The 27,004-nt window shown below is 38.1% G+C and overlaps 1 protein-coding gene across 2 annotated transcripts in view; it reads right to left on the bottom strand.

Annotated features, from left to right (window-relative positions):
* The window catches only part of INSR (insulin receptor), an 86,044-nt gene that overhangs the window by 35,997 nt on the left and 23,043 nt on the right, over positions 1 to 27,004 (bottom strand). For both annotated transcript variants that reach the window (XR_015734368.1, XM_034437584.3), the window contains exon 3: positions 536 to 851. Coding sequence is in view for 1 of the 2 variants with exons in the window: in XM_034437584.3 (XP_034293475.2) it covers positions 536 to 851 (316 nt within the window). In the remaining variant the exon portion in view is untranslated. The remainder of the gene's footprint in view (positions 1 to 535; positions 852 to 27,004) is intronic.

Raw genomic sequence — 27,004 nt, 5'->3', positions numbered from 1 at the left:
TCCACTCAATACTGTCTAATTTAAAATGATTAACATAGTCTGCAGAATATATCTTCGAATATTTAAGTAATATTCGAGAGTAAGTATCAGTGGTGGGTTTCTACCAGTTTGCCCCGGTTCAGGTGAACCGGTAGTAGCAGTAGTGGGAGGCTCCGCCCACCCATCATGGATGCTCTGCGCATGCGCAGAAGTGCCACCCCCACCCGCGCGCTCCTAATTCCAAACTGGAATGAAGTTAAGTGGAACCCATTACTGGTAAGTAAGTATTCATGATTTAGCTCTACTCTTGACTTTAATGTTAGGGGGAGAAAAAGAGCATTTCTACTCTTACTGAGAACTATGACAGCACTACAAATCTGAAAGCTTCTCAATATTTTAGATTGCAAGTTTCTTTATTATTGCTTGGCACAAAATGCTATTTTTCCCCCTTTTTTATTTCTCACTTTATTTGCTAATCCTGATATACCTCTCAAAACACAGCTACAGTATCTCTACACCCACCAATAAGAAGAGACAATAAAAAGGAAGAACTCACTTGGTAGAGTTCAAGGTGTAACCGGAAGGGCAATCAGGGATGCATTCGCCATTGTGGATAACATGGCATTCAGACTTGCGGACCATCTTGCATTTATTGTGCAGCTCCTGACAGAAGTCGAAAGTCACACACCGCCAGCCTTTGTAGCGATAGTAATTAGGTGGACATGTTTCTATACACCTGCCATCCAAAAAGAAATTCCGGCACGCCACACACTTCTCTGGATTGTTGGGCTCATAGCAGTTGCCAAGGCACTCTGTATGGCAGCACTTGCCAGTTGGGGTACAGCCCTGAGACTTGCATGTGGGAGGACACACTGGAGAAGAGAAATAGAGATGATTACTAGGCACTTTAAAAGGAGGGGCTGCTCACCTCAAGGAAAACTGCCTTTATTGCTTCATCAAAGTATACTAGACACACTAGAGTCCCCCCAAAATGAACACTTTATGGTTATTTACCAGAATGTCAATTGCCACTCCCACAATCCAGCAGATTGATTTTATTATTTCTGCTTACCTTTGCCCTAAATAGTACTAAATACTATTTTTTCTAAATAGTAAAGTGCATTTCCAGTGAACGCAGTGAGCTCTATTACTTGCCATTTTTATTTTCTAAGAAAGCTTAGGAATCCTAGCTAAAACCAAGAGGCATTTTTTAAAATAATGATGATACAAAAGGCTGGTTTTTCATAGCAAGGTGGATTCCTGTTTTATAAGTATAACATAATATTTTAAATATATAAAAAGTCAAATGGCCATGATATTGGGCAAGCAGCAAAAGAGGTATATTGATACCATAGGACCATGTGGTAGATCTCAAGATCCCAAGTCTAAACATATAGTTTTATTTAAAATGCAGCATCTTATCGTCACAAGACCAAATTCCATATGTTTCAATTCAGTCCAAATACAAACATGAACTTTTAATTTTTGACCCCACACCGTTCACCATCCATTCTTAATTTATAATAGCTTCTATTTTGTTTCTCCAAAAAAATTAACTTCATTCCATCAGCCTCTCCTTCTTTGTGATTCTTGTTATATACTTTTATTATGAGCCCACTCAAACATACTAATATCCATTTTGGAACATGCCTTTTAGTATCTAGACTGGCAAGACCTTAATTTTGTTTACTCAACTTTAATTCTTTCAGCACAGAAAAACTGGTGATACAGGGATGGAGGGAGTGGAATGCCAATGTACATAGTTTAATATATTTGGAGCCATTTCTTAAAGAAATAGTATCTCTCTCTTCTGTTTACCCATTTTTTTATAATCAACATACTACCAAGGAAGACATGGTTAAAATCAGAACAAAACAAGCAAAAATGTAGACTTCAGAGGAAGGACAGAATCCCTTCATAGAAAAACTAGCATCTGCCTCTTTGCTAAATGGCTATGGAGCTGCCTCCCCACCATGCTAGAAAGGAATCACATGATATCCAAACATCATTCACTGCTTCAGCTCTCTATGCTAGTCCAAAGTGAGAAGGCTCTACTGCACAGAATATTACTAATAATTCCTAACTAATAGCAAGTCGTACAGGCAAGGCTGAAGTAACGTATACTGACAAAATAAGGAACTGAAATAGCTAAGTAATATCTAGCTCTGAAATGTCCTTAGTTGATAATCAGGAAGAAAGCTTTTTTTCTTAAATTGGTGGGGCAAACCATTAGAAAATATCAAAACTACTCCTTTTACCTTATAGTTGCTGCTCTCCAGAAGCTCAGGGCCACAAAAGAGACCTGCTTTAGAGGAAAAACTACTGGGTATCTAAAGCCAATAGGCAGATTTTGATCAAAATATGCATCTCAAAGCCACAAGCTTCTGGATCCACAGCCTCACATGGCTTAAAAATAGATCTTCTGAAACCACGATGGGGCTTTTCAAGAAACAGAAAAGCTTTTGAGAATAGGAAGGGCATTGAGTGTCTCACTTCTTCCACGATACTGTCAATTATAATGCAGAAGCAAGTTAACATATGTATACTGATCAAAATGCTTGTTTTCTACTACCTTCTATTGTTTTGTTTTGTTTTTACTTTAATCTTGATAGGATCATATAGTCTGAAATGTATTTGTGGCAGGGTGGATTTGATTTAAATCGAGTTGATTTAAATCACAATTTAAATCATGATTTAAATCACTAGTAAAAAGGCATCTCTCTACTCCTTTGACCCACTGTTGACTCACCGATAGTCCCAGTGTTGCAGAATATACAGCCTCATGCTACATAACTAAGCTCCATTTTATGCTGAATAAACTAAATTATTTATGTATCTTAAATAGAAAACTATCTTACGATAGATTTTTACCCCAAAAGTTTTTTATTAAAATAAATTCGATAAAAATAAAAAAAATCTGATTTAAATCAAAAAAATCAGATTTTTTTGATTTTTTAAAAAAAAATCATTGATTTTTATCCACCCTGATTTGTGGTAGTTCAAATCACTAACAGGATTAACTAATAAAAAGTGGAATACAGTTTTCATTCCAATATTCTGTTCTTACTGTCCCCAAGAAAGACTTGTGAAAAGTCAGAGCAGATATCACTGCAAAATGACTCAGCCTGGAAAGTGACAGTAGTCTATAAACAACAAGAGCTTAATTGATTTATTTTCCAATCCTGTGAGAGTAATAGGCAATTTCCTTGTACTTTCTTATTACGTTTGTTGCAACTGCTGGTCTGGAAGTAGAAGAGAGTGAGAGAGAAACCACATATAAGAATATTCCCGGAGCAATGCAAAATACCATCTTTGAGGTTTCAAGAAGCACACCAATAGCATTTTTCTCTGGATATTCAAATAGAGCTATAAAGCTCAATTGGTTGTTTATGGTTAGAAGGGGCTAGCAGATACCCATATTAAGCAAAGGCACCAGATATACTTCCAAGATCTAGGCAGATGCTACCTACTTAGACAGTCAGAATTTATCTAGAAGAAGTCTATCCTTGATTATTCATGGAGACAAATAGGAAATAGATGGTTCCTGCATGTCTTCCGTCTCTGAATTCTTTCAAAGAATATGGGCTGACTGCTATTAGTAATAAATACAAGTTAACTGAACTTATTGATCCAGCACAAACACCTTCGTGTTCGTTATTCAGCAGCAAAGATTCAAAACAACAATTAAACAGCAAACACCATTTTTCAACAGGAATTGTCTTGCTTTGAAACAGCCTTTTCCCAGCTCTGTATCCTCAAAATGTATTGTGCCCTTCTCAGAATTTCCAGCCAGCTCTCTGGCCATCTTAGCTGAGAATTTGGGAAGCTGCAATTCCAGCCTATCCAAATCATGCCTAGACAGGGAAAAATTATTTAAGGTAATCCGGAGTCTTGGAAACTGGGCAGTACCTACCATTTAACCTAAATAAATAAACAGATAGATAGTAAGAGTTTGTGTCAATAGCTGGAGAAAGAGATTATTTTTTAGTCATCCCTGTCTACTCCACCAAATTCAGTTTTAACTTTAACTTAAGTAGAGACAGCTTTAAAATGGAGGATGTAGAGATTGCATGGTGCAGCAAAAGGTAGTCAAACAACTCTGGGAAAGATTTAAGAAGGCAAGACATTAGCCATCCACCATCCCAAAGGTATGTAAAGACATTTACAACATAGTCTTAGAAATCAAGTTTGCCAAGATATACATAAAACCAAGAGGAATTAAACACTAAAAAGTCCTTCTGTTTTACTTGTGCAACATGGAACATTTAATGAAGTCTGGTTTGCTATCTCCACTGCCTTGTGTGAAGAATGGCAGTGCTAGGTGAGCATCAACTTCTTAGTATTCCAGAACAGGAACACTGCAGACAGATTCACGGAATTATAAACAGGTACAGTGCACCTGAAGGCTGTTCATGGAAACAATGTAGTTCCAATGGCTAGAATTGGAATTAGAATTCACTGTTAGCTTTCAGGTCCATTTTATAGAGATCCCACCCGCAAGTAAGGACAATTTTTCTGCAGTCTGCCTGAAATCAGAAGAGAGACTGGAATAGCCAGCTGAACAGGATTCTTTATGCCTTTCAGTTAATGTGAAGAATTCTTCCAGCTACTACTAAAAAATATTTAAGTGATACTAGGAGAATATTCTATGGAAGCAAAAGCCGGAGTTTAAAGAAGCAGGATAGGAAGAATCTGAAGCTTTGGACTTTGGTATTGGAGAAGACTTTTGAGAATTTCATGGAGAGCCAGGAAAACAAATGGATCCTAGAACAAATCAATGCAGAGGTTTATTACTTGCCATTTTGGATACATTATGCAAAGACCTTACTCTCTGGGGGAAGGTTCTAATGCTGGGAAGGGTTCAAAGAAGGGCTCAAAGAAAAAGAAGAAGAGGGTGACCAGCAACAAGATAGTTGGACTCAGTTATAGTGGCAATAGGAGCATCCCTGGATCTACCCACATCAGTGATGGGTTGCTACCGGATCGGGTGAACTGGTAGCGGTGGCGGCGGGAGGCTCCGCCCATCCACCCAGATGCTTTTGCATATGCACAGAAGCGTTGCACGTAAGTGCCCGCCCATCCACGAGCGAACCGGTAGCGATGGGTTTTGAACCCCGCTCCTGACCCACATGGTCATTAAGAGTCAATAAGAACTTGATGGCACATGATCAATCACTTGGAGAACACAGAACTGCCAATACGAGTTCACAAATATTCAGTACATGAAAGCAACTCCAAGTATTTGACAACACTCCCATATTCAGATATGAGGACATGGTCTCATTTTCTTGGAAGACGGTATGATATCTTCCATTGTACCCATACATATCAGTGCAAAAAATGTAGTTTGGGGAAACTTACTTCAAGTTCAAAATTCCAGATACCTAGAACCAATGTTCTGAGCAATGCCTGTGCAGTCCTACTTTAGAATCTGGATTTGCAGAGACACAAATCTCTCCTTGTTAAAGTACATAGAAATCACAAAGATGGCCAGAGATCTATCAGCAGAACAATGGTGTATTCTTCTATCCACAGACTGTTATATCTGTCTATATGTCAAATCTTTCACATATGCTTGAAACGATCATGCCTCTATTGAAGGAAGGTGATGTGAAGCTCTAACGATAAATCTATGGTTGCTCACACAGCCACATCTTCCTCAAATGAGAGAAATATAGATCAAAGAGACAAAGTTTAAATAGGCATATGAAGAATTCCTAAATTGCAAAGCATTCCTACATTTCAGAACTTTATACTGCAGGTTTTCCTTAGTTCCACCCCATGCTGCTATAGAACATCTGACTGGAATGAAGACAAAATAAGAGAGTTCAGAAGCAATATCTGATACACTGCAAAGTGCTACAGCAAGAACAATAATTTAGAAAACACCTGCATGCACATGGGAGCACTTAGCCAAGATCATTCAGCCCTTTATTCTCAGCAGCATTACTTTCTGGTAACCCCTAAACTGGGGTAATTTTGGCCTATGCTGATGGGATTTTATTTATGTAATGTTTGAAGCATTAGGCAACTTGGTCAAAGATTCAGGGGTCCTGCTCAGGGAAGAAAAGCCTTTGGGAAATTTTCTTAAGAATACAGTTACTCAATTTAAGGCTATTTTTTTAAAAAAATACCATTATTCTGGATAAGGAAAGAGAGTGTGACAAAGTCAGAGAAGCAGATAAACCATGACCAGCCTGGACAGGAGAGTAACTAGAGTGACTGGTCTGCAAACAAGAAAACAGAACATTTTAAAGCTCCAGATCCTTAGAAATCCAGGTCAGGAAATGCTTCTGACAACAGAACCGCCCTCACCCTTAGCCAATACATTGGCTGCTTGGGGTAGGAAGCCATTCAACACATTTTTCTATCTTTGCACAAAGCAAACAGATACTTAACCCCTTCGGAACACAAGAGAAGGGAAAAGCAGCCCTCTCTACCAGCTTTACACTAATACAATCTGGAAAAAAGAGATTCCTACTTTAAATCTGAGTGCATGTGTGTGTGTGTGGAGAGGGGGAGAAATGTTGGTTAAAGCCACGTTGCATTGTGACAATAATACATAAGGTCTGACAGGGGTGGTAGAGCATAATGGCAAAAAAAAAATATTGAAAGTTTGAAAGCTTTCAATTTGCTTGAAACAGCTTATTTTGGACAGAATCCACAGGCAGGATGATGAATCTGTACCTACTGTTCTAATCAAGCACTGCTGTGGTAGAAACACTGTATCTATAAGGGAGAAATTAAATTCCCTTTGTTTTTTTTTCCCCTCTTGCTTTATTGTATATAGAAACAATGTCTGGGCCATCCTTCCTCTGCCTCCACCCTTCAAAAATTAACAGTTGCTGTGGAAACCTTTTCCTAAATTATCCAAGTTGTGGACACAATTTCTTGGCCTTGAACGCATGTGACAGACAGATCTTCACTAGCATCACCCTAAATGTTTAGCCTCATTCTCGCTCACCAAGAATGCTTTCCTTCCTATGACCCCGGGTTCTGCAGGTTTAAAAAACGCTCTGCAAATGCAGCTAGTATTATAGAGCCTGGAAGACAAGTGACTCTCCTACAAGTGGGACAGGGTTTTATACTCTGTGCAGTAATGAATTCTTAGCTTTGATCTAAAGTGTTGGACATTTAAAATGGTTCCGAGTCAAGCACTTGTCACGCTGAGAAACAAGGTCTTCTGGGTCTCCGTTCAATTATATATTTATAAAGATAAAAATACAGGTGGCTTGTTCGGTTAGTTGGTTTTGTATAAGAGGTGAAGCAGACCAAGAGAGGTTTGCCTGGGATTTCAGGAAAGCAAGTAAAACAACGCCAAAAACATGTGTGGAGAGGAAGAAACAGGATTGGTGTAATAGTTCCATTAAAGTAAGGAGAGAACTAATGCAGCTGGTTGTGTAATACTGATTGATATAAGGGTGGGGCAGTTCCCTATTATGCCATACTGGCTCCTGGTATTGGAAAGTATGTTCAAGAACTATACTTATATCTTCCATAGAAGTTATTGGTGACTCTTAGACCTCTTTTTGAGCAACAACTCCCAAATTCTGTTCATTGTGTCCAACATTTGATTCCTTGGCCACAACTAGAAGTTTCATATTTTCATGAAACTTAACCTTTACTTTGTGTTCTAATGATTTAACTTTTAAATGCACCATGAGGCAAATTTTCTGAAGTCATGAATTTTTCTGAAAAAAATTGCCGCAGAAGATGAACTAGGGATTCCTGTTACTCTCTAATATATACAGGTAGTCCTTGACTTACAGCAGCTTGCTAAGTGACCGTTCAAAGTTACAACAGCACTTAAAAATGTGAATTATGACTAATTTTCACACTTACAATCGTTGTAGGATTCCCATGGTCACATTATTTACATTCAGATGCTTGACAACTGACCTACATTTATGACAGCTGCAGTTTCCTGGGGTGATATGATTACCTTTTTCAACCTTCTGACAAGCCACATCAATGGGGAAACCAGATTCACTTAATAACCATTAACTAAATTAACAACTGAAGTGATTCACTTACCAAATGGGGCAAAACTCATTTAACAAATTTCTCACTTAACAACATAAATTGTGGTTGTAAGTCGAGTACTACCTGTGTTTGTATACACACACACACACACACACACACCAGCTTTGCGATTCAAATTCCCCTGGCAGGAAATCTGAGCATATTTCTACAACAGAAATCTTGGTATCAGTCCACAGGTGATAAAACTAGCATAATTGTGAATAAAAGAAATGTCTTTCAATTTTAAATAGCCTTCCTAAGCAAGGAGGATTTTTCTGTTGTTACATACACAAGAGAGCTGCCCATAGATCTTCAAAGACTGACCAATGTGTTATTTCAGTTAATTTGTTGGACTGGCACTGGAGACATCAGATTCAAGTCCTCCCTCCACAATGGAAATTCAATGGATAACTTTGATAACGTTCTCCCCCAGCACAACCTATCTCGTAAGATTGTCATGACAAAGAAAAATGAGAGGAAGGAATTATATACCTGCTTGACCCACTGAACAAAGGTTGGGATATAAATCTAATCTAAACTAAACTAATCATCAAATCTAAATAAATAAATAAATAAATATTATTGCAACAGAAAGTTATGCAACTGACATCCCCATTTCTCAGAGACAAGAAGTATGTACTCAGAAAGTCACACACACCAAAGAATGTAGTACATGAAGTTGTCTCCAATTCACAACATTTTCTATTACAATCAGGGCCGGATTTAGATGAAAAGAGGCCCTAGGCTATTCCACTTATGAGGCCCTTTCACCTATAGTGAAAGTGTAATTTTAATTTTGCTAACAATTTGAATGTAGGCCCCTCTTGATCTTGAGGCCCCCTCTTGATCTTGAGGCCCTAGGCTGAAGCCTAGTTAGCCTATAGGAAAATCCGGCCCTGATTACAATAAATCTGCCCCTCTTTAAAATATGCCTTGTTTTTCTTGTTTACTGAACACTGGTCTTTTGGCTTACATGTTGCTCTATTATTGGAAGAAAGTGAACCTACTGCTCTATAGTACAAAACTATTGAACTGCTATCATCCTATACTTCAAGATAAAGAGACTCTAATTTTTGATTTTAAAAAAGCCTTTAAAAAAACACACAGGTGATTTGTCCTCAATGTTTCTTAAGTGGGAACAACCGTGGAATGAATTGCCACATGTTTACTGTACACAGTGCTCTGAAAACATGAAATAGATCAAGATCTGGATTAGGCTGCATGTAGAGCAAGGAAGAGGCAATTCCTCATACATGCCAGTTTGTAAAAATGCTGTTGGAGTTTGCTCTGAGTAACAATTTTCTCCATGTAGCTATATTGTTTAATCCAGTTAAACTACCTAACATTTTCCTGCTTCAGCTTCAGGCTGTTAAAAGTGGTGGATTCTGGGGTTTCAACATCCAAGCATAAACTTCACTTACCCACTTCTTTGATTCTTTTTGTTGGCTCCAATAAAAATATTACCGTACTGTGGTTATAACATTAATTTTCCTGCTCTGAAATGCTTGCAGCAACAGCAGGTGGCCAGAAGAAATGCATGCTTTGCCATGTTTGCCTCTAACAGACAGAGCCTGGAGACAAGCAGCCCTCATTCCTATCCTGGCTAGCAAATGACACCATCACAATGTTTTTAAAGGTTAATTGCTGCCGTGGAATATAAAAAAATATTTGGCTCTGGGTCAGAAAAAGCAGCATTTATATCTCTAGATGTGTTTTGAAAAAATAGCACCAACTCAACAAGCACAACTCTTTCCAAACATACCATAAACTATTTGCTCTAAAAAATTACTAGAACTTCTGTTACTGCCTTGTTTCAAGAATGCAAGATATTACCCACAAGTCTAAAAGATACGTAGACCTGATAAGACACACAAAAAAGACCCCTCAAGGCAGTGAGGTGAGATTATAAGAAATATTCCAAATTTTTCAAGCAAGTACTTTTATTAGCCATTACCAAATAATAAAAATGAGTCAACCTTTCAATTCCCCAGAACTGTTTTGTCAGACTGAATGTGTGAGTTACAATGCTGTAGCCACAAAGTTTACTTTAGTCAGTTCTAAGATTAACACAAAGTCTCTCCTCATAATAGTTTGTTGGAGAATGACAAATACACATACACAAAAAGTTCAAAAGTTTTCTGGTGTCAGATTTTTATACAGACGTGTAAGAAGTAACTCTTTAAAAGTAACCCTCCATAAATCTCATAGATTTTACTGCACAAGTGATATCTTCAAACACAACACTGATGTAGAGAATACTGCCCTTATATATGTGGGTTATGTCTGGAATTACTGGGAGTTTGTAAGGATTAAGAAGCAACTAGAATGTCAGGGAAGGTTTATATACTTCAGAGAAATTTCAAATATGTATCACAAGAAAAGCAGTGTATACAACTGAAGAACTCTAGTTGGGAAAAATGAGTTTGCAAGAAACCTAGATGGTTGCTATGAAGGATATGTGCTGTTGGGACCACAACATGTTTCAGCTGAGCCAAAATTGGATCTATACTAACATTACAAAAGAAACAAGCCTGACAAATGGTGAGAAGAAAAAGAGAGCTATTATGTGGTTCAGAGATCCAGCTGTAAAACTAGAAAATCATCCAGTAAAACAAAGTTTCTTGAGCAAAAAACAAAGAATGGGATCCAGATTCATTAACCACAGCTTTCTGTCATGTTTGAGAGCTCACATAAAGATTACAACTGATTAAAAGGACTTTGAAACCAGTGTAATGCAAAAAATAGCTCAAACAAGCAGATCTCTGGGTTTGTTAGGTATTCCTTAATGAAGTTACATCCTCCCCCTTCCCAGTTCCAGCTTTCCTACCCGCATGCTTACTTCAAAACTTTCTGCACATTTTCCAAAATGTCAAAATGCTCTGTACAGACTTTAGTAAAACAAAAACACCCCTCAGTAACCTTTTTTTAAATTCTCAGCCAGTAATTTTTATTTATAAATGTTAAGGACGTAACACCAACCACGATCCTTTTGAATTGTGTGCAAAAAAACATTTCATGTTTATTCAGGAAACAACAAGATTAACCCAGCAGGTGTCTCTTTCCCAGACTTGACCACTTATAAGTAAAATAAACACCATCACCCTCCTCTCTGAGAGAAGAACTATGATCTTTGATTGAAAGAGCTATGCAGCTTTCAGTTCTCCAAGTGCTATTGCTTACATAGACAAAATTGCACCACCTACAGTTCTGGCAGGCAATCTTGGGAATTGCTAGCTCCTCCCCCTAAAAAAAAAAAAACATACTGAGGAAAAAGAATGTAAAAAGAGGACCCCCAAAACAAGTTTCAGAAAACTGGGTAAACTTCTGGTCAACTGCCTACTTATATTGGCAGAAAACCCCAAAAGTGGAAAAGAAAATTAAATTGTATGTTATGAAGAAAGCCACAGCTTGAATAAAAGAAGCAGCACCTTATGCAGTGCACTGTAAACATATTTTGCAGTACTCCCTAGTTATTTTCAATTGTTCTCAATCCAGCATCCCTACTGGACTGAATTGAGGTTTTTTTTAAAACAACATCAAGATCCTGTTTCCAGGGTGTCGTATCATACATGCAATGGAAAAATATTTCTGCCAAAGAGTCTACAATCTAGAGGCCTGCTTTGTAACATTTGGAGTAGAGGAATACAATTTACTAAATGTTTAAAGTTCAGGTCATTTTACCCTACTTCCTGCCGCTATTCTTTCCTTCAACTTCCCTGGCCTGTTCATATGACTGTGTAGAACTCCAATGCTAGATCAAAAGTTCCCTGGTAACTACTGAAAATGCCAACACTCAAAGAAAATAATCATAATAATGGCACTCCAAACTTGATTTCCCAGTACTCTGCTCCTCGCTTAGAATTTTCCTTGAGGAAACAAGCAGGCAATCGCCAACCACAAGGAAGAGACTCAAGAATATAGAACATAAAAATAATTAAAATAGGATGGGACTGCTTGCTGCCTTAATTAGCCCAGTGTTGTATCTGCACCTCTTGCAAATTCTTGGGCTTTCCCCACTGCTGAGTTGCAGTACTTTCCACCCATCCTTAAGTCAGCAAAAAAAAACAAAAAACAACCCTACACTATACCAATATAACATTTTCTATCTCCAAAGCCCATCCGTATTCTGACTGTATTGCCTTTCATTCACTGCACTCACTTGGTTTCCCTCCAAAGTGACACCACTACAGGACAATTTAAGGGCAACTTAAACCTGACTCATTCAATGGCTGGGGACAAGCCAAAGACTATCAAGGGGACATGTAGAAACAATAAATTGCAAGGGCACATTTGTACCATGGTCAGGTGCAAATAGAAAACGGTTTATGTGTGTCATTCTATCTTATACAAGATACTACAGTATGTGTTCCCATTATGCAGTTGTTTTTCCATCATGCCTGCTCTGCTGACTCCTGAACTGCAGGAGAACTAAAATTGCTAAATTTAAAAGACAGCTACCAAATAGAAAAGATTGGACTGCCATTTGTCAGAAATGGTATAAGGTCTCCTGCTTGAGGGGGAGGGGGGAGGAGGAGAGGGGGGGTTGGACTAGATGACCTATAAGATCCCTTCTAACTCTGTTAATCTGTTAGATCCAGCCATTGTAGGGTGATTTTGGAAAGGAGAAATTGAGTAACAAAACACTGCGAAACAGCAAAGGCCAACAAATACTACCTATTGTCTCCAAGTAAGAGCAGATATTTTCTGATAGGTACTAACTAGAGTAGCACATGATGGCTTTGTGTGTGTGTGTGGCATTCTTGAAGCAGCCTATTGTATTCAGCATTCAGCCATCTACTGCCAGGCTGCTGCTGAGGTTTTATTCTGATCTCAACCTTTTTATTCCATTTACCACTGGAGTATCCTCAGCATCTTGGTAAAAAGAAAGCAACTCTACTTTCATGGAAAAAACTGCTAAGATTGTGGCACTTTCCCATCATCCTTTCTCCATTAGTCATTCTGGAAATTATACAAAGTGGCATGCATATTTGTGCATCATTATGCATTGTTATCTGCCTAAAAGCAGGCAACATAGAAAATTATCAAGAAGTGGTAGAATTCATAAAATACTTGAACAACATCTAACAAGGAAGGCACATCTTTCAGGAAGCATCCCCCAACAGTGGAGGCAAGAGAGTAGACAGACTGACCATATTGGTCTCCTGGTTTAAGAGCAGAGGGGAAAGGTTCAGAGCCACATACTTATGCTAGTAGTGGGATACAATAAAAGAGCAACTATATAAAACTCTAGTCATTATTTTTTAATCTGAATATATAACAACTACTTACTGAGAGCTTATACACTGCTCAGAATCAGCAGTTTTTAATAGTAAGCCCTGCAAACAATCGTAACAAAATATTATTTTTCTTTCTCCCTCATGATTCAGCCAGTGACGTTTTAAAATTCACAGAACAGCACGTGTATCTGCAGTTCTTGGACTAATTGACAGTTGGAAAGATATTGGCTCCGGAAGATCTAAGCAGGTGTGGGGAACTCATGGCTCTCCGGATGTTGCTCAACTGCAGCTCCCAGCAGCTTCAACACAGCAGTGTCAATTGCAAAGCATACTGTACTGAAATTACCCTTTAGCAGTTACTAAGGGCCTTATAATCCTACAACACTGCCTTGTGGGTTTGTTTGTGTGTGTCTATGTGTGTGTCCATGAAGGTCTATGTATGTATGTTGATTTGTGGGGGGGGGGGGGGGAGAGAAAACCAGGCAGGCTTTCTTGATTTACTGAAAACTTTGTAAGTCAGGGATGTCAAATTTGCGTCGATATGGTGGCGTTATGTAACGTAACATGACTTTTTTCCCCTTCACTAAACTGGGTGTGGGCAGCTCATGATGCATCTGGCCCACGGGCCGCGGGTTTGATAGCCCTGTTGTAAGTGAAATATTGTGGTGTTATTTAAAGTGCCCAGGTTTATTTTTCTCATCCTTTATCTTCAGTTGAAATTTTATTGAGACAGTATATCAGGATTGTTATGTTATGTTTCAACCAGGGTGGATAAAAATCAATGATTTTTTTAAAAAAATCAAAAAAATCAGATTTTTTTTATTTAAATCAGATTTTTTTGATTTTTATCGAATTTATTTTAATAAAAAACTTTTGGGGTAAAAATCTATCGTAAGATAGTTTTCTATTTAAGATACATAAATAATTTAGTTTATTCAGCATGAAATGGAGCTTAGTTATGTAGCATGAGGCTGTATATTCTGCAACACTGGGACTATCGGTGAGTCAACAGTGGGTCAAAGGAGTAGCAGAGATGACAGTTGCTCTTTAAAAATTATGACTTAAATCGAGTTGATTTAAATCAAGCCTTTTTACTAGAGATTTAAATCATGATTTAAATTGTGTTTTAAATCAACTCGATTTAAATCAAATCCACCCTGGTTTCAACTGTCATCAGAAAATTTCCTCTACCCCACTTCTTCTCTATGGCAATGAGGAAAAAAGACAATCCAGCAAGGTGGTCATTTTCTGCAAATTGATTTCTCTGAGCTTAAAGTAGTTTCTAAACAAAGAAGCAGGTTGCAATCATTCGGATGTAATTAGTTGGACCAATGTCCTTTGATGTTGTTTGATCCGTAATCTACTATTATTCAGTCTCTAGGTACTAGCCTGAATGGAATTGATGTACATCCTATGAGCTACTTAAAAAAAGTGTACAAGGGGTACACTCACATTTTAGATTAAGCTAAACATGCTAAACGACAAAATACAGAAAAGGCACTTTCATTTTTATGAGACATATCTTAACAGTAAATTCCCATCCACAATTACATAACAATTTTGATTAGTGTAACTGCTGTATTAAATTGTTATCTGATCTGAATGACTGATCATAGGCCATCAAGTCAGTGTTAACTTTGGTGAGGACAAAGACAGATAATTCCAGAACCATATTAGGGTTCTTCAAGGTTTCCAATGGGGCACTTATCTTGCTGTTGTTGAGTCCATCCACCTTGCTGCTGATCATACTCTTCTCTTTTCTTTCATGTTTCCCCTTACAGGCTTCTCAAGAAAGCTAAGTCATATTACTTAACTATCTATCTCCCTCAGAGCGGGGCTCTGAGTGGTGTGCAATATCAGCAATAAAATTAAACATTTAAATCAGAATAATTTAGGATTAAAAGTTTTAAAATTATAAAAATAACATTTTAAATGATAAAAACAACAATTTCAGAAGGTGAAGAATTCCAAGATGGGAGATTAACTTGTAAATACAGGCAAAGGGGAGGTTCTCATGGCGCCAGCCCACCCCATGGTTATGTGGGCCTCTGTGTCTTCCTTGCAAGCTACACAACCAAATTTTGATACAGCATTTGATAAAGTTGACCATAGTCTCTTTGATCATGGGAACCTTGTGGGATGGATGGTCCTGCTACGAGATGAATTTGCAGTTGATTAAAACTAATGTGTGGTCAGTAATAGATCTATTATACCTGAAAAGAGATATGCAGGGCCTCATGATTTGGTCCTGGGCCCAATGCTGTTCAGTATGTTTATGAATGATTCAGATGTTGACATTTCTACTGTATAGAATTCTAGTACACTCCTTCCACCATTATTTGATTTTCTTTGTATTGGTTACTATTGGTCCACTGATCCTTTAACATACAAATTTAAGGCTGGCACCTCCTTCTAAGTTCAGAGATCTTTTTGAAGATTTGCCTTGTTTTTCTGTATGTATTTCCTTTTTCAGGAACAAATGTCACTGTAATATTGCTTCTTGTCTCTAACAATTCTCTGAAATTCTTTTTTGAGTTCCTTCCTCAGATCTTAAGTCTCTCTTGGCTTTGGCTTCTCTTCTTTTCTTGGTAATTTCCACCACCTGTTCTGATATGTGCTCCTTTCAGGGGTTGGGGGAGGTTGTCAGTCTATTTTCACTTTCATCATTAATAATTATTTGATTCCACAGTTCTTCTGGTTCCCTAACAATGATGGTCAGGACTTCAAAGCAATTCCTGGTGTTCTTTTTGAAAAGGGCTCAAGATACTATCATGAAAACTAGCCACCTTTGTTCTTCTGCTTTACGATGACTTGAAACTTGCATGAGTTTGTAATCTGTTCCAGAGTTCCAGCCTTTCCACCTTCCAGTATTAATAATATAGTCAATTTCTGTGTGATGATGATGTCCATGTATATAAGCATCATTTTAATTGCTTGACGAATGTGTTAGCAATTAAGAAATCAATGCATCTGCAGAAACTACCATAAATCTGTAGTACAGAGCCTATAGTACAGTGGACTAAAGCACTGTTATTAACAACTGCTGCTTGCAATTACTGCAAGTTCAAATCTCACCAGGCTCAAGGTTGACTCAGCCTTCCATCCTTTCAAAGGTAGGTAAAATGAGGACCCAGATTGTGGGGGCAATAAGCTGACTTTGTATAAATATACAAAAGTAGGAAGGCTATTGCTTAACGCATTGTAAGCCGCCCTGAGTCTCCGGAGAAGGCAAAAAAAAAAAAAAAAAATCATTCCTCTGCCTCGTTCTGGTTTCTGATTCTGATCCATATATTTTATAATATATTTACTTCTTCATTATTTCCAACTTTAGCATTCCGGACTGCAAGCATTAGCAGCAGACTTGCTTGCATGTTGTCAATTTCTGATTGAACTTGACCATTAAACTCATATATCATTTATTCTATATCACTGGTTGTAGCACTGGTTGTTGAATAATTATATTAAATGGCTGTATGCAAAATCATATATTCACTGACTGTATTGTACTCAAGTACTATCTTTATTACATCGTTCCTGACAATGAAAGCAATTCCATTCCTTCTTTGTTCTTCATGTCCAGAGTATGTTTCTTTTTACTGAAAGTGTCCAATTCCAGTCCACTTTAATTGCTGATGCCTCAGATGTTAATATGTAATTGATTCATTTCATCTTCGAGACCGTCTTCTGCCACCAATTGCCTCCCACCGACCAGTTCGCTCCCACAGAGAGGGTCTCCTCAGGGTGCCATCAGCCAAGTTATGTCGGCTGGCGACACCCAGGGGGAGGGCCTTCTCTGTGGGAGCCCCAGCCCTGTGGAATGAACTGCCCCCGGAAATACGTAAGATCTCTGACCTCTGGGTGTTTCGTTGCGCATTGAAGACCCTGTTGTTCTGCCAGGCCGGGCTATCAACATAATAATTTTAATTGGGGTATTTTAAATTTTTGAGGTTTTAATCCGGCCAAATTTATTTAATTATTTTAATTTTTAATCATTGTTGTGTCTTGTGTTTTTAAATTGGCTGTGCACCGCCCCGAGTCCTTCGGGAGAAGGGCGGTATAGAAATAAAATTATTTATTTATTTATTTATTTATTTTCACTGTATTAAGGTATTCCATGCTAGTGCCTTTCGCATTCCATGTTTCCGTTGTAATTCTGCCTCCGGTTCAGATTTTCTTTCCCTGCATGATAACATCAACAAAGAGATGCCCCAAAGGTTTTAAACTAGCCACATAATAAATACCATTGGTTCTCTGAAAACAACCTCAGCTCTTCCTCAATAGCACACTGAGTGCCATCTGACTTGAGAGGCCCTTCATCCAGCTCTGTGTTGTTAGTCACTTCATTTGCCTGTCCATGTGGTTTGCTTGATAAAATGTAAAGTTAGTTTACCATTGTCTCTCCCACACAATATTAAATGCCTTTGTTGTTGTTAATCAAGAGATTATCCTCCTCCAACATCTTTTAAATAAAAGTTTATTAAATTTCAGAAAAGTTATTGCTGTCTGATATAGGTGCCTGCTTGCTTAACTGGACAGCCGGAATGACCTTCATGCTTAAATGACCCTGGAGGGAGTACCCTACATACTCTTGGTGTATATTCCCGGCATTCTTTTCTTATCCTTCCCAGGAATACCTCCACCACCATGATGAGGCAGCATAGCAAGACTTGAAGGGAGGGTGGGTTATCTCATCTATGATCTATTAAAATTATTTGAAAACATGAATTCTACATATATTGGCAAAGCTGCTAAAAATTGAAGTATGCACATACAGACCCAAAAACATAATCATATTTATCTGATGACCAGTTTTTCAGGAAATGGAATAGTAAGGAGAAAGTTCTAAACATTTCAGGTCAAGCAATCAACACTAACAACAAGATGCTCTGATGCAAATACTAATAACACCCATCGCAATTCTATAGCAATGTTATAGAATATAACAGTGTATATAACAATATAGCAGTGTATCAGCAAATATTAGTCCAGGTCTCTACTAAGCACTGGTGAACAAGATAGAATGTTATTATTTTTCCATGGACTGACAAAGATAGAGAAAGAAGATAGTCTGAAGCTTTTAAAAATGCAAAAGTAAACAACATGCAGTGGGTTACAGCAGAATTAAGCTTAGAAACCATACCTTTTAAACCAAGCCATACTACAGTCTATTACACGCTACAGTGTATTAAATTGCTTTTATTTTTAAAAGAATGTCTAAGCGAGGTTTCTTTACAATGCTTCATAGCTACTGAGTTAGGAAGGAGAACAACAGTTGTCTACACCATACTGATGTTGAGAAAACAAAATATTAGAAATGGTAAAGATGAAATATTTTTCTTTTTAAATGAGTGTAATTTCAGTTTTATTTCTAATAAAGCCAGATCCCCTTTGGTATGTGGCAGCCTTTTTGGGTTTTTTTACCACACTTTTATTCTTATCAACCCAATAAGTAATTGCAAACCCACTACAAACTATAGATTTATACAAGCATAAGTGGGGAGAATGTATATGTCTGTTTTCTTCTCACATATGTTCATCACCCAATCATCAAAATAAGAGGTTTGATGTTAATGGAGCCTCTTCACAAGAATGTAATCTTGTATCAGGCAAAAGGGAAAAAAACATCTGCCTAATCTTCTGTCACAACCTAATTAAGCAATGTTTGAAGCCTGGTTTCTTTAGAGTTCCCCTGCTAAAAATAAAGGCAAGGAAAAGCCAGCACTCTGGAAATGATATTCAAAACAAACTGACCCACAGTAGCCAAGGTGGCCTTTGAACCTACTTGGCATCACTGTCCTCGACACATCCGACAGCCAAAGAAAATCCATAGTTAGGGTGTAACATTTATTACTCAAGACAAGATATAAAAATCAGTTGGTGAAGAATAAAATGACAGGATGTACAGACATGACATCCAATCTGACCATGTCAAAATATGAAATTGAGAATAAAAAGAATCATACGGCTAGTCGGCAGCATTTGTCTTATAATCAGATTTATAGGCATTCTGGTTCCTTGTTCGCACTTGCTATTCACTCTCTAGGAAGCATCATAGGATGGGCTGAAGGCTAAACTGTACCAAGCAACTATAGTACTACAAAGATGTTAGAGGGTATCCTTAAAGAATTTGAAGAAGTTGGTGAACTGAGCTTTGCTATTGCTATCCACAAACCTCTTTGAATAGGTGACCACTTATTCAACTCATAAAGAAGTCACTTCATTGTAGTGCATAAAGACTGCAGTTATGGCTTCCCTAATACTCTGCCTTCAGTCAAATTGCCTAAAAGCATTCAATGAAATAGAGGATACCAATGAAGTAGAGGATTACCAAGTAAGATGTACACTGTTCAATATTCATACTATTAAGAGGACCTTCATAAAAACGTAAGCATTCCTTTTCTTCTAGTTTGAAGGCCACTGAGTCAAAACCTACCATATGAAGTAACAGAAATAAATTTGTTTGCTTATGTTAAATTAACTTAAATAACTGAAGCAAGCTATCACATCACTTCTTAATAGATTCTTCTCTGCTGCCACTTTGGCCTTTCCTCGCTGAACTTTTATTTACAGACCCTCAGTTCTTATACTGTGAAATACTGTGCATCTCCTCCCATGCACATTCCAGATGACTGATAGCCTTCTTAAATTGTGATGATCAGATCTGAGTACACAACTGTAGCTGAACTTTTCTTAAAACCAAGTTTCATATTTGCTATTAAGTGGCTAATGTCTAAATCAATTCAGGAAACAGGAAAATTCTTATCACTTCAGGCAGTAAAAAGTAACTACAGGTAGTCCTCGACTTACGACATTTCATTTAGTGACCCTTCAAAGTTACAACGGCACTGAAAAAAGTGACTTATTACCTTTTTGCACACTTATGATGATTGCAGCATCCCCATGGTCACATGATTTATATTTTGATGTTTGGTAACTGACTCACATTTATGACCTTCTGACAAGCAAAGTCAATGGGGAAACCAGTTTCACTTAACAACAGTGTTACTAACTGAACAACTGCAGTGAACAACCTGCTGTGACTGTCACCATTAGGTAGGGAGGGTGCGAGGCGTGTGGGGTGCGTCGCTTGGCCTCTGGCTTCTTTTGCAGCCGCAATTGGCTGCAAAAGTGGCCGTGCCTGCTGGAGGCGGTGGCCTGAGCGGCATCCACGAATCAGTTGTGAATGGCAGCCTGAGCACTTCAGCTGATCCGACTAAGGGGCTGAGAAGCCCTGAGGTGACCAGGGAAGGGAAGGGCTGCCTCCTATGCCGGCCACACCCATCCCATCACTAGGGCTTATTTTCAGGGGAGGTATATTTACACCTACCCCAAAAATCAGGCTTGGCCTTATTTTCGGGACATGTCCTATTTTTGGGGAAACACGGTACAAATTTGAGTTCTTAAAGTTCTTAAAGAAATGGTAGAATATAGTCCTAGAACAGTATATAATAACATAATGTGAACATTCTGTGCTTAGCATTATCCTGAAGCTTAATAAGCATATTATTTCACAGTCTCAGCAAAGTTTTCTCACTTTTCAAGTGTAAGATACATAATTGACAATTCAAGATTCTATTAAAAGGCACTTAATTCAGAATTAAACCCCTAATTGTGATGAATAGGAAGCAGTAAAATGGCTTGAACACATAAACAAATGTTTGTTTAAAATACATACAGTCCTTAAAGAGATTCACAGAATTTTGGAACACAATAATTGCATTTTAAGACTGAATTCTGTCACAAGACAAAGCTGAAAACAGGACAACACAGAGCATAGTGGAATGAAATAATTTAGCAATGTCATCTTCTTGATTGCTCAACAAACTAGGGACAGCAAAGCACAAATAAACCAAGCAGAATCAAAACAAATACATCCCTTGGATTTAAAAAAAACTCTTCTCATTTTAAGAGAAGGAAAAAGCAAAAGTAGAATAGATGAACTGGTCTTGGCTCCGAAAGCCAAAGAAGTAAATCAAAAATTTGCCAAAGACTCAGTTTCTATGCAACACTGGACTGCTTAAGTGATCTGATTATTAAAGAGCAAAATAATCTGCAAATCCCTGCCAGCAACTTTCCCAAACCTTTCATTATATCTCAAAAAGAGATGCCTTAGACATGGTAGTTCCCCAAACTAATATGTTTATTCCACACAGGTGCGTTTGCTCCAGGACTGGGTCTGCTTAATGGCCATGCAGGATCCTTAAAACACTGTTTCAAAACACAAAATAAGAGGCTTTCTTTTATTTATGGATTGATATTAAAGACTGGGGTGAACTGGATACAGACAACTTATTGTAGCCTTCCTCAATCTGGTACCTTCCAGGTGCTTTGGAATTACAACTCTCTTAGCCAGCAGACCGTGATATGAATAACTAAAAAGTCCCAGGTTGGGGAAGACTTGCATACTACGATCAACTATGATCTATCCGTATTGTTGACTTTTACATGTCTCAAACACACGGGTGTCAAACTCGCCATGTCACGTGATGTATCATGACGTTTTTCCCTTCAAGGAGCTGGGGTGGGGTGGCCTGCACATGACGCATCCGGCCCACGGGCCGCCAGTTTGACACCCCTGCTCTTACCCAAAATGTGAGTTCTGCTTTCTACATTGTATTCAATGAAGTGTTTAGATAGTACATGTAGCCCTTGATTTACAACCATTCATTTAATGACTGTTCAAAGTTACAATACCACTGAAAAAAGTGATATATGGCTGATTCTCACACTTATGACTGTCTCAGCAACCCCCATCATGTGATCAAAATTCAGGTGCTTGGCAGCACACATTTATTTATGATGGTTGCAGCATCTCAGAATCATGTGATCACCATTTGTGACCTTCCCAGCTGGCTCCCAACATGCAAAGTCAATGAGGGAATCCAGATTCATTTAACGAACTTGTGGATTACTTAACAATCTTGTGACTCACTTAACAACCATGGCAAAACAGGTAGTAAAATCAGACATGATATGCTTAAAAACTGCCTTGCTTAGCAACTGAAATTCTGGTCCCGATTGTGGTTGTAAGTCGAGGACTACCTGTATTTATGGAAAATGCTAACAGTTTACAAAGAAATGATTTTTCTTATGCAATGTAGTGCAATTGCAAAATCAAACAAAGGCTTTGCAATCACGGGTGTTACAATAGTTGAAATATCAGCAATTATTTCACTGAGTTTAATTTAGCTTTTTTGAGAATGACAATTCTATATGTTCCTCCTATGGTTCTGTAACAAGTGAAATTTCTATCCTTTTGAAAAATAAATTGAAATTTCCTAATTGTATTTTTTCAGTTTGCACAAATTTTTCCTCAACTCATTCTGAAAAATTCATTAAGCAAGGTTTATCCTTAAAGAGCTGCATTTATACTTTGGATTTGACTGAGTTTAGAGACAGTTCCAGAAAATCATCTGGTCTGGTTTGGTCTGCTTGAACTGGACCTGTAGAGTACATGTTGGAATCCTGCTGCCAAAAGAATCAACTGCACATAGAAGGAAGCAGCAGAAAGCCACAAGAATCAGAGGCCAAAGCTACTTCAGCATCCCCCTCAAGGATTTTATTTATTAGTGCAACTGAACAACTGACCTAAGGCCAAGCATTCAGGGAACATTTTTTTCTAAAATTGGAGGCATTTTAGAATAAACTTCCTGGCAATCTTAATGCTTTAGCTGAGAAGATCCACGTCGCAAGCAATGATGCATCATGAAATTATAAGCATCAACAATTATTTTTATTAATTTCCACCAATAATCTACTGCACATTTTATAACTAATTGAAAGTCCCTCTGGATCTACTAAATGCCAACTACACTTCTTTTCCATGATACTGGAAGCAATATCACTTGGTTACATTCTAATGCTCAGGCATCTAATCCAAGAACAGTTTCTTCATTTAAGGAGGCCTCAGTGGCAGAATCCATGCTTTGCCTGCACAGAGCCTTCAGTTCAATACCAATATTTCCAGTTATGGCAAACTTGGATTGCAGGTGATGAAAAAGACCTATCTATGCCTGAAATCTTGAAGAATAGCTACTATCAGTGGTTTCATGTTAGACACATAGTAAGCTTACCTTGAAATTCCTGGCAGTTAGTGTGAGATAGAAAGTAAAATGGTTTATGAGTGGACTTTATAGGTAGAAATGTGGTCTCAGACTGAGCCAATTTGGTTAAAAAAATGCTTGTTATGTGGATAAAGGGGGCTATCTTGCCTGCAAAACATAAAACAATCTAGGATTCCTCTCTGACTATTATTGCTGTATATAAGACAAGAATAGTTCCAACGCATTTGTTTAAAATAACACTTCTACTCTGAGAGCCTTCCTGTTCCCCCAACCAAACAATGGGGATGGCTAAAATTATAGTTTACATCCCAAGACTTAGCACTGGAGACAACTTTTAGAGCTCAATTCAGACACCTAAATCAAATTTGTCTCATTTGTTCTGGCTATATGTTAAGGAACTGGATGCCAAATCATTTCAGAACCTCCCCTTCACAGGTTTAAGAAGGAAAAGCCATAGTTTTTCTCATAGCTGACAATTACATAGCCTCACATTATGGCTGAGTGATTCCAGCATGACCACATAACCAAAATTCCACAAGAATTACAGAATAACAGGCTGTAATACAAGCAAGAGCAATTTAGAGTGATAAAATATATGTTCTGGTAAGTAGAAAAGTATGTGATGGGCACTATTCTGCAGAGGCTGCAAAGAAAACTAGAATAAAGAATGCTCCAAACCACCTCTGAAGCAAAGAATTGCACTCATATTATTGATCTCTCATTGTTAATTTGCACTGTTGACCAGATACAATGCAGAATAAGGGGGGAAAGGAGCTGAAAGGCCTTACACAAATTACTTCTCTGACAAATTACCGTATTTTTTGGAGTATAAGACACTCCAGACTATAAGACGCACCTACCTTTTTTGGGGAGGAAAACAAGAAAAAAAAATTCGGCCTCTGCCTCCCAGCAATTTGCCTCCTTGCAGCAAACAGCCCATTTCAACTTCAGCACAGCCTGGTTAGCACAAGCAGCTGATTGTCAGTTGGATCAGCCTCCCGAGGATCAGCTATTTCAGGATGCAGGGATTACCATAGCCTATTGCCACCTCCATTTTCCGCCTCCGCAAGCCCCATTTTCTGCCCATTCTGGGCGGTGGGGATCGGAATGGGCAATAGGCAATGGCAATCCCTGCAGCCTGAAACAGCTGATGGTTGGGAGGCTGATCCAACCGACAATCAGCTGCTTGTGCTAATCAGATAGTGCTGAAGCTGAAACTGAAATGGGCTATTTGCTGCAAGGAGGCAAATTGCTGGGAGGCAGAGGCCAAAGGGTGGGGGCCAGTGGATGGGAGGGGCTACATTCAGTGTATAAGAGGCGCCCAAATGTTCACCCTCTTTTAGGGGGGAAAAGTGCATCTACGGTACTTGGCTCAGAGCCCAGGAGCCTTGGCTTCAGAGCATCAGGAATTGATGCTAGAGTTTATGTGATTGAGGTAAATGATTAATTAAATGGATAAAATGGAAGCCAATCCCATGACTGACTGCCGTTTCTTTCTGATGAGGAGAATTTGGTACATTTATTAATATCATTATAGAATCCTCTCCTCCGATGTGAATATATATTCATCATACAGATATGCTTACCATCTTTCATACTCCTCTCCAATATTTCTAAAAAAGTTCATAATACGTTAAAATCAGCAGACAGTATATAAGTAGTGACAATACACCACGAATCAACAAACATACAACTTTTTTCTACAAAAAGCATGATAATCAATAAGTTGATCCCAAAAAGATCAGACTAATTTGAAAATTAGGCAGAAACAAAGATGATTAATGACTTTTGGTACTACTTAGGGGAAGAAGGTGCTCATACAGAAAGGTACATCTGTACATCCCGAGATCCTGACTAGATGGCCATTTATTAAAGGCCAGCCTCTTATCTGCTCAAGAATTCATGACTACCATAACTAACCTGTCCTGTCACAGTTGATATCTGCTGTACTAATTAAGTGGGGCACATTTGACTTCCTGCATCATGATTAACACTCCATAGATGGAGAAGCTAGAATTGAATCCTTTGTCATGGACTGCTCACCATTCTAATTAAAGTACACTTAATGGCTCTATCCCATCTTTGCACAGAGGATGATTTTGAGGTTCTATCTACTAGAAATTTGCTGCTGAATCTATCTCCTGCAGGACCAAACGTTTGGGTGGAGGACTCAGTGGCAGATTTAAATCTCCAGCTCTCAGTCTAGACTGTAGACTATTTGGCTCCTAAGCAATTTCTGCCTTCCCACCAAGCTGTAAATCTTCTTTGCTTAAGGAGTTATAGACTACTGTATGAAGCAGGCAGACAGATGGCCACAGCAAAAGTGATAAAAATCCGAAGTAACTATGATCACATAGCTGGATTAGTTTACAATCTGGCATAGGGGGTGAAAAAAAGAGCTTCTTCTCCTCTGTCATTGCATCTGCAGAAAATCACCAGATGAAGCTATTCTGGGTAGTTTGGATGCTGATAGAGACTGAAAAAATTGTAGAGTCCTCCTTGAGTCCTTGGAGAGTGATCTGTGAAGGTTCTGTGAAATGTTTTGCAGATAAAGCCAACCATATCAACAGTCAGATGGAAGATACCATTAATTATGACAACATGGAGATAGTCAATATACTTGCTTGTCCTATTTGTCAATTTGTTTGCTGCCCTTGAGTATTTGGAAAAGATGCTTGGACAAGGTTGAGCTATTACTCAACTAAACTCAGTTCTGGGTAGTTCAGATTAGGAGGTATCCATTGAGGGAAGTGATATATTTTCTTATTAACACTTTCTTCTGTCAGATGTTATACCACCTTCATTAAAGATAGCAGCATAGTACCTCCACTGAAGAAAAAATTGCGTTTAGATCCTTCCCTATTTGTGAACTATAACAAAAGATGTTACTGAGCAACTCTTGATGTTCCTGATTATCCAAAACTCTCTCAATCTGCTTTTAAACCAGGGAGTGACATGGAAGATACTTTTGATCACTCTGATGTTCAATATGTTGGGAGTGTATGGGCTTGTGTTCCTCAATCACTTGGTCTATAATACCACTTATAGTATTTTACTAAATTGCCTAAAGCATTTGAAAATCAAAGGCATGGCTTTGCTGTAGTTTCACTCCTAATTTGAAGGGCCTAGGTGCAAATGGTAACTTTGGCTACCCTGCAGCCTATCAGTTGCAAATTTCCATAGGGTTCTATTTACATATTCATATTCATCAATATCTATATGAAGCGACTGGAGAATATCTTATTTTATTATTTTATTTTATTCATTACATTTATTGGCCTTTGAACTTACCATCAAACTCATCATAAGGGAATATGGAACCAAGTAGAATTTTTATCTAGATAAAGCCAAGATCTTTTTTATTTTCATCATCCTCTATTGTACCAGTCTTCATAATAATGATCCTGCTTGGACTATGTAGCGGTCCGATGAAAGGCACCAAACTAAAACAATACCCATACAACTTTGAGTGACCTTTTTTATACAGCCTTTCTTCTATCAACCACCACTCTGTGAGGTGCATTGGGCTGAAAGAGAGGGACTGGACCAAGGTCACCCAGCCGCCTTTTAAGGTAGGATAAGAATTTATGATTTCTAGCTCTGCACCTTAACCACTATATCAAACTGGCACTGATTGGTTACTCTATTTACTAAAAGGGATTTTACTTATTCTGATATATATATATGATTTATATATATATA

Source organism: Pantherophis guttatus, chromosome 1 (genome assembly GCF_059756535.1).
Source record: "Pantherophis guttatus breed Tessera chromosome 1, ASM5975653v1, whole genome shotgun sequence".
Taxonomy (NCBI): Eukaryota; Metazoa; Chordata; class Lepidosauria; order Squamata; family Colubridae; genus Pantherophis; species Pantherophis guttatus.
This window is presented reverse-complemented; position numbering and strand designations above follow the sequence as displayed.